Source organism: Malania oleifera, chromosome 8 (assembly GCF_029873635.1).
Source record: "Malania oleifera isolate guangnan ecotype guangnan chromosome 8, ASM2987363v1, whole genome shotgun sequence".
In the NCBI taxonomy this organism is placed as follows: Eukaryota; Viridiplantae; Streptophyta; class Magnoliopsida; order Santalales; family Ximeniaceae; genus Malania; species Malania oleifera.
In genome coordinates, this window is record NC_080424.1 from 2,923,755 (window position 1) to 2,933,184 (window position 9,430).

At 35.9% G+C, this 9,430-nt stretch overlaps 1 protein-coding gene across 1 annotated transcript; it reads left to right on the forward strand.

Annotated features, from left to right (window-relative positions):
- The first annotated feature begins 5,872 nt into the window (after positions 1–5,872).
- LOC131161820 (mannan endo-1,4-beta-mannosidase 5-like) lies at positions 5,873–8,793 on the forward strand. Its single transcript, XM_058117805.1, has 5 exons — positions 5,873–6,202; positions 7,304–7,498; positions 7,633–7,755; positions 7,872–8,077; positions 8,433–8,793. Exons 1-5 carry the CDS (start codon positions 5,873–5,875, stop codon positions 8,791–8,793), a joined length of 1,215 nt encoding a protein of 404 aa, XP_057973788.1.
- The last annotated feature ends 637 nt before the right edge of the window (positions 8,794–9,430 follow it).

Consider the following 9,430-nt stretch of genomic DNA (forward strand, 5'->3'; position numbering starts at 1 on the left):
GAGGACAAAATTCTTATACGGGGAGGTTGTAAGAACTCGACTTGATAAATGTGGATTTAACAAATAAGAGAAGGGGGAAGGAATTTAAAAAGGTGAAACCAGTAGGGCTCGTTGACGAGGCTCCTTCCCTCATTGATGAAGTCTCTTCTGTGGCTTATCGATGAGATTTAAAGGATTGTCGACGAGAGGATATCGAGAGATTTCTAGAATTTTAGAATCTCAGACTTGTCAATGAGGCCAACTCCGTCATCGACAAACGCCCTTCTTCTGCTTGTCGATGAGTGCTCCACTTCATCGACGAGTCTAGCCGGGTTAACTAAATTATAAATATCTTATTCATTGCTTCATGGTTAAGAAACTCAAAACTCTCTCTCTCTCTCTCTCTCTTTCTCTCTCTCTCTCTTTCTCTCTCTCTCTCTCTCTCTCTCTCAGATCATTCACTGTTCGTCACCTGAATCCACAATCCGATGTTACTACGTGGATCAGATCTTCATTTTGAGGATTTCCAAGTTTTATCCCGAAATCGAGGTAAGAGTCTAAGTTCATTTTTGGTTCAATAGATCTGTGGTGAATAGGATTGTGTTGACATTTTGTTCTTTGGTTTTTAGGTTTTGGGAACTCGGTTCGCTGTTTTGGAGCCATATAGTTTGTGTTTCAGTGTTCGGGGAAAGGTAAGGGGATTTTTTTACATCATTATTTTTAGAAAACTAAACCTCTAGAAAGTTAGCTTATGTTTATATACACATATTGACTGTAACGACCTGCTTATTTTTTGAATTTTTTTTTCAAAATAAAATAAAATCAATCTCACCAATCTCAAAAGATCATAATCCACCTGAACTCATGGGTACCAGGGATACATCAGAAATACATCACGGAAACCTATGTTGCAGGAAACATAAATCACAAACACCTCATTATACCATACATCACAATACCAGAGTTACTACAATCACTATATATATATACACAACATTCAACCCAAAAAGATGTCTTAGGGCCATTTTCACAAAATATATCCAACCCTATCAAAATACTTACCCTTTTGGGGTGAGACACCTCTCAGTAAGGAAAATAAACTAATACTAGTGTCTGACAACATGAGTTTTCCGTGTTATACATATATCATATAGAAACATATTTAACAACTATTATGTCATATCTAGGAAAACATATATATATCATCATAACATGGCAAAACATACTGCAATTTCATAATCATATTTCATCTCATAAAGTATAATACAAAAACATTCCTAGTAGGTTAGCTGGCTGTTGTCATGTATTACCCCCATTGGGTTGTGTGGCCTGAAAGCGAGACCTCACAATGTCAAAAGTACAGTTTGTAAGTCTGATAGGTCTACCAGACCTGGTTCGTACACCAGGGGCGCTCACACACTTCTTAAAAACCACATCGATCATCCAATCTCACACCACTCCGTACAGCGGCGTTAACACAAATATCATGATCATGAAGACCATGGACACATAGCAACGGTACTGTGCAAGTGTTAGCCTAGACCAAGCCAACCAGGTTTTGATATCATATAACATATACTGAAACTATGATACATAGATATTTCATATCATTAATTATCAAATCAATCATATCATTTTGCATATATATGTATATCATGAAATTCATCAGCCCGTACGCCGGTATTTCACATTTTACCATAACTCGGCTCGTACAACGGTAAATCATAGCACAGCCCATACGCTGGAAAATCACATCCATAGATCGGCCCATACGCTGGCAAATCATATCATAGCACAGCCCGTACGCTGGCAAATCACATCCATAGCACGGCCCGTATGCCGGCAAATCATATCATAGTACAGCCCTTAAACTGGCAAATCACACACATAGTACGGCCCGTACGCCGACAAAATATATAAAAATCTCAGCCCGTACGCCGGTTTTCCATTATAAAAATTCATATCTTTAATACATTCCCAGAAAACAGTATTTCATAACAATTTCTACTCATATCACACTAACAGGTTTTCCACATATTTAACATACCATCATTTTAACAGTAATTTTTCCAAATATAAATCATATATAAATATATTTATTTTCCTAAAATTAAATGCTATAACAATATACATATTTTTCATAAAATACTAGCTTAGTTTATCCCCTTACTTGATTCCTAAAAAGCTCCTGAGAAAATCTGTCCCGCACCCGCAGGGTTCCCAACTTAACACCCTAGAAACAACATTTTCTACAACTAAAGTTTAGTATTTCTAAGCATATAACATTTTCTACGACTACCAAAAATCCAAATATTGAGTAGAAAGCCTTACCCTGGATTTAGGATGGTTTCCACTTCAACCCCACTAACGATCCGCTCCGGCAGACTTGTAGAGAACTTTTCCAGGAGCGTTGTGATGGCTTCAGATCGTCGAACCGGCATAAATCCAGTCTGAAATCAAAGAGAGAAGGAGGAGGGACCGAAGGGTAGGAGAGAGAAAGGATCTGCGCAAAAAATTTCAGCTAAAAATGAATTTTAGGTCTATTTAAACTGTGGCCTTCGTCGACAATCCACGTCACCTCATCGACGAGGTTAATACAAAATTCGTTGACGAACTCTCCCCTTCGTCGACAAAATTCAGAAACCCCAAAATCATCCCCTCAGTAATTCCTCATCAACAAGCCACGTAACCTTGTCAATGAGCTCCTATTATACTCTTGTCGACGAGTCCCCTGTATTCGTCGACAAGAAGCTGAAAAATTCCTAGGATTTATCCTTTCCAAAATGCAACGTCGTTAATGAACGCAAATCGTTCGTCGACGAAGTCGACTTCCTCCTTCTATTTCTGATTTCCATTTCCCTTTAAATTATTATTTTAAATACCATTATTCTTCGAGTCATTGCATTGACTACTTATTTGCAAAGTTTTACCAGGTAAAAATGGTTATGGTTTTGGTAAAAGTGAGGGTTTTGGCATATGGTCTCCAAACTTTTCAAAACTTCTTTACTTACACTAAACTTACGTAGGAGATGCTTGAACCCCTTGTTTTCCGTTTAAATGTTACTTTTTGAGTTATATACTGTATATAGTAGATTTTTTACTAAATGAATGTGGCATATGATATGAAATGGAATATGTGAATCTATTTAAATACGTATATGAATTATGTGAACTAAAGTTCCATTTTTCTATCTAAAAATGTGGAAAACAGGTGTCAGTTATATATCGAGCAAATACGTGAAAATGGTTAAATCGAGAGTGTGTGTGCTGGTTTATACCACAGCATGAATGAATGAGTTTGCGAAAATGCTGGAACTGTACAAGTGATTTATGAATTAGAAACAAGTTAATTTGTCTTATTGTAAATTGTATATATGATTTTGGGATTGCAGCATGTTACTATGAAAGCTTTAAAAAGCTTAAATAGCAGAAAGCTTTATATATGTGATCGCAGTACCGTTGCTATATTCACATCTGATTTTTAGTGTAGGTATTGAGATAGTTGGCTGGGTAGGTGTGGCCACTAGTGGATTAATGGACCAGGTGGATTCAATCGAACTATAGTAACTATAATGACTAACAAGTGCCTATGCAGGGTAAGGCTTGTTCAGGGATTTATGATCGCACAAACTACACCAAGGGGTAATGTTGGCATTTGTTATGAAGTTTCAAAACTTGACGGTGTTCTAAATATGCATATACATAATTTAAGAACTAAAATGGGGAAAGTCACAGGTTTGAGCACCGGGCGAAGGGATTGTACAGTGTTTGGGCATGTACCCTACCCTAACCAAGGGAACTCTCACTCGTTATGAGGCTAAACTATCTATTGCAGGAATTATATCTGCATATCTCCAATATTATAGTATTGAGAATGCTTTAAGTATGTAACTAATTTCTACTGGTTTAAACACGTGTTGTCACATACTCATGTAATATCTTCCACCTTACTGATAAGTGTCTCACCCCAACATACAACCTTTGTTTTAGGTCGTGCAGGACGTCGGTGCTAGTTGCTAGAGGGACTTGGAGGGTCGTATTGTGTTTAGATTACCTAAGTGTTTTGAATATGTAATAGACTTAGTTCAGAATGTCTTTTTGGAGATTGTAAGAACAGGTTATGTTTTAAGCACGATCGTATGTATGTGAGGATATAGTTAGAAACTCTAGTACGTCTTTTAGATTCCATATGAATGTTTATGTTTTTCGTTGTGCATAAGATTACAAATCAATATGAAACACCTGTATATCCCTATTCAGGGCAGGGTGTATATATATGTTTATTAGAGATAGGTGTATTATACAGATGTAGTAGCACTCCAGGGCCGTATAAAGGGTCGGGGCGTTACAAGTGTGCCGGGGGGGGTTCTCATGATGAACTGATAAATTCAATCCTTTTTGCATGCTATGAGATATTCCCCAGTGCATAAGCATATTCATGCAAAATACTCTTAACCTTTTTCCCCTTTAACATGCTTGTATAAGAAGTAAGACAATATTCAATCATATAGATGAGTGCCTATCTGAGGCTGTCTGACCCTCGACTTAAAGACAATCCTTAACGCCTACAGACTAGAGATACTACGCCTAACTCCTAGGAAGAAGGAAATAAGGGATGAACATTAACCAACCTCCTTATCTGCATATAAGAATGTTTTTTTTTTTGGCCATAATCCACCAAACAAGCTAATGGGTTCAACTCCATATCTGATAGTTCATTTTGCTTTTGCTAAGTTAGATGTAGTGCGTGATGTATTGCCTCTTCAGCCTAGATTAATAAATTATAAGCTTTGTATTTTGATAGTCAAAGACCATTTAATTAATTTATAACAATGTTGGGATATTACGTGTAAAAATCTTAAACGTATGTAAAACACGAATACTAGAGGATCCAAGGCTATAAATAGTAAAAAAAATTTTCATTTAAAATGATTTTGTACCATTTAACCTATGTTAATGGTAACAAATATTTAAGCATACAAACCACTTTAATTTAATTCACAACAAAGGAACCAAAATCCTTGCAACATTCCGATCAATGCCTATCTAGGCATTTATACATTTCCCAAGTTATTTATCCAATAGTATCCTAACTATACACTAGGTAAATTGTGGAGCCCACACTAGATGTACAATTTGAGAAATCAAATTGTGTTTCAACATCACTTCCACACCTCTCCCTTCAAACAACATTTTCTTCTCATGCTACTAGGTTAATATTCTTTTCTTAATTTTATCACAACATGCAAAATACAATGTAATTAAGGACCAAATATTTTATTACCTAGACCCTAAACTCTCTCTCTCTCTCTCTCTCTCTCTCTCTCTCTCTCTACACACACACACACACACACACACACACATATATATATATATATATATATATATGAAAAACAAGTATATCGATTATAAAGTCTAATAAAATTTTAGATTTCACATGGTTATGAGGATAACCTATATAGTCTAATAAAATTTTAGATTTCACATGGTTATGAGGATAACCTATATATATATATAGGTTATCCTCATAACCATGTGAAATCTAAAATTTTATTAGACTTTATAATCGATATACTAGTTTTCATCGTAAAAAAATACTTTTAAAAACTATTATCGTTAATATTTATGTATAACTAAGCCCGCCCTATCTTACCCTAATCTATTCACCATCAACCCCTTTAACATGTGTAAATGTTTCCCCCTTTAATTTATCAATGTGTAAATGTTCCCACTTTAATTTATCAATGTGTAAATGTTCCCCCCTTTAATTTATCAATCTCTCTCTCTCTCTCTCTCTCTCTAAAATTAAAAAATGTAAAAATTTTGTTTATATAACACCAAACCCAAACGAGTTTCTTCACGTCCATTACATGTTTTTTTCCATCAAAGCAAAATGGGGACATCCTTTGAAATTAGAAACTGCACTCTCTTGGGGCTTTTGGTCCTCATTGCTTCCATAGCAAACCAATGTGAAGGCGCAGAGTTTGTTAAATGTAACAACACCCATTTCATGGTGGGCGGATCTCGTTTCTTCTTCAATGGTTTCAACTCCTACTGGTTGATGGATGTTGCATCAGACCCAAGCCAAAGGAGCAAGGTTTCCAATGTGTTCGGTGATGCTGCTGCTGCGGGTCTCACCGTCTGCCGCACTTGGGCTTTCAGCGATGGTGGTACCCGCCCCCTCCAAAAATCTCCGGGCGCCTACAACGAGAACTTCTTCCGGGTTTGTTTTCATTAATTAACAGTCTCAATGAAAATGTTTTTGTTTTTTTGATGACCCGAGAGGTAAAAGTCGTTCGATCATTGACGCACCCCCTGATAATTCACTGAGATAACTCACTGGAGTAACCTCTTAAGAGGAAATCAAACATGTGATATTGGGGTCACTAAAGTCATAAGTCGCCATTAACGAAAATGTTAGCCACTGAAGGTACCAATTGGCTAGTATGCCAAATCAATAAAATTGAACATGTGGATTAGTGGTGACCTGCTAGTAGGAAGTTTGAATACTAAATCATGAGAACTCCTTCTAGGGTGACAAGGATAGTCTAATATCTAAAATTTTCAATTCTACCCTATTTAAATATTTTTGAAAAGTTGGTTAGTATATCGTCAAATTAATTAGTCAAAATATTTTTTTATTATAAAAATAAAATCAAGCTTACAAATTTCAATTTCATAGATCATCATTCTTTGGCTAAAAATTAAAAGAGAGAGAGAGGAGGAAACTGATGGACGTATATACGTGCATGACTCATGAGTTAACTGATAACTTATGTTTGTGTAAGCATTTATGGGTTTAAGCTAAACTAGTTAACGCACTGCATGAGTACTTGCAGTATTAAATAACATGAATGTCTCTCCCCAAAGGCTTAAATAATGCATTTGTATGTTGCATAGTGATGCTGTGAGGAATATGTAAGTCATACTGATCTAAAAATAAAACTTTCCGTCAGCTTCTTCTCTCTTTTTTTTTTTTTTTTCAAAGGTAACTTGCTGTCAGCTGTAAGCATTGGGGGTTGGCAATTACTAAATTATAAAAAATTCAAATAATAATGCATCAAATACACACCAGAATTTGCGCTCAGAGGTGTCTCCAACACTCAAAAGGTGGGCCCCGCATCCATGTACACACACCCACATATATATATATATATATATATATATATATATATGTCTGTGTGTGTATGTGTGTGAATGTACCGAATATTGCTTGAGATTAAGGGTTCTTTTCTTAATTTTTGATTTTTTGTAGATAAGTAAGTACGAAATTTGAATGAGACAAGAAGATATATATTGACAATCAACTAATGGTGATTTTTAGGCGTTGGATTTCGTTGTTTCGGAGGCAGGAAAGTATAATATTCGACTAATCTTAAGTTTGGTCAACAATTGGAAGGACTATGGAGGAAAACCTCAGTATGTTCAGTGGGCTAGAAATAACAAAGTCCAGGTTAAAAGTGATGATGATTTTTTCACCAATACAGTCATCCAGTTTTACTACAAGAATCATGTAAAGGTAAACGTTTATACCGTTTATTAAAGTTGAGTCTGGTGCACTATAAGATAGATAGGTGTTTGTTGGTTAGGTAGCAACAAGTCATATGCCAATTAACAATTTTATTATTAACTTTATGAGTCAATGTCCATCAGAAAATTCTTACAAGGTTGAACACAATAACTCATGTTGCTTATAAAGATGATTCAACTATTATGGCTTGGGAGCTAATGAACGAACCTCGATGCCAAGTCGATGCTTCTGGAAAAACACTAACAGTGAGTCATAAAACCATTTTTTCAAGAAAAAAAAAAAACTATGTAGATGCATGTGCTCAACTTCTAATAAATATTTATGTGTGTGTGTGTGTGTGTGTGTTTGTACGTGATGACAGACTTGGACCCAAAGGATGGCTTCTTATCTTAAATCTATAGATAATAAACACTTGCTGGAAATAGGCCTAGAGGGCTTCTATGGGAATTCCACCCCCGGAAAAACGCAGTACAATCCGCAAGGTGGCTTGTTTGGCACAGATTTTGTTGCCAATAATCAAATTAAAGAGATTGATTTCACCACTATACATGCATATCCTAATGATTGGTAAGTTTTGGCATCCATCAACTAATTACTTTGCACTCTCTCTCTCTCTCTCTCTCTCTCTCTCTCACACACACACACACACACACACCAGCAACAACAACTTCAATCACACATGTCCATTTAAATACAAGTTTGATCTTGCAAAAAGTCCAATTCAAGGCTCACCCAAAAGCTTGCCAAAGTTGGGTTTCAATCATTATGCAATCAAAGTGTATTTAACTAGACACGATTGGTGGGAGGTTGATAAGTTAGGGATTCCAAAGATAATCCATTAGTTTACAGTCTAACTTTTGATCTGTTATAAAAATAATAATAAAATAATTAATCATTACGCATATATGTATTTTCTGAATAGGTTGCCTGGCGCGAACAATTCCTCTCAAATGGCATTTGTGCAAAGGTGGATGACAATTCACTCAATGGACTCGAATGCTATATTGAAAAAGCCACTGGTGTTTGCTGAGTTTGGGAAATCAAAGAAAGAAGCAGGGTACAATACCCATATGAGAGATTCTTACTTAAGTGCCATTTATACCACAATTTACAAAGATGCAAGTAAAGGAGGACCAATGGCAGGGGGGCTGGTTTGGCAACTCATGGCCAAAGGAATGGAGTCATATTATGATGGATATGAGATTGTTTTACAGAAAAACACATCCACAACTGCCATCATCACTCAGCAATCTACGAAGATGAATAAGCTCATGCACAAGTGACCTGGAGTTTTATTTTGAGAACATGCAATTTACATTGATTTCTATAACAATATCGTGGATAGTTTTACCACAAATAAATCCCTAAATTTTTAGTAAGTTGTATTTCATGCTATGAAGTTTTAATTTAAAAGTGTTTGATAAAAAATATAACACATTTTTAAATGGTGAAGTATAACTATGATGATATGGTGTAATGGATGAAGTGGACTCATTATGCCAACCCCTGGTAGGGTTGTATGGATAGCTACCTACTTTGCAAGGGGTGTCCTATGAAGTAAGGAGTGGCAGAGAGTTGTATTTAAAACAAATAGATTTAGGGATCGTCCAAACACTCATTTTATAAATTGCAAGACTAGCCCCCACGGCCTTAATCAAAACAGGTCTTCCTGCTTATGAAAAACGCTTAAAGGACTAGGAACATAACCGACATCTCAGCTTATCAATAATCAACTGAACTCTTCAACTTTTCTCCTATCAAACAAAACAAAAGTGCCCAAATAATATTTCTTAGTGTCGTAAATTTTGTGAATGCCTACCCTCTTGGCCATAACACGACTCAATCTGCAAAGGGTGTTTGGGCTAAAGAAACATGTCTTTGCTAGATTCATTTTCAAGCCCGGCAAGTTTCTAAATAAGT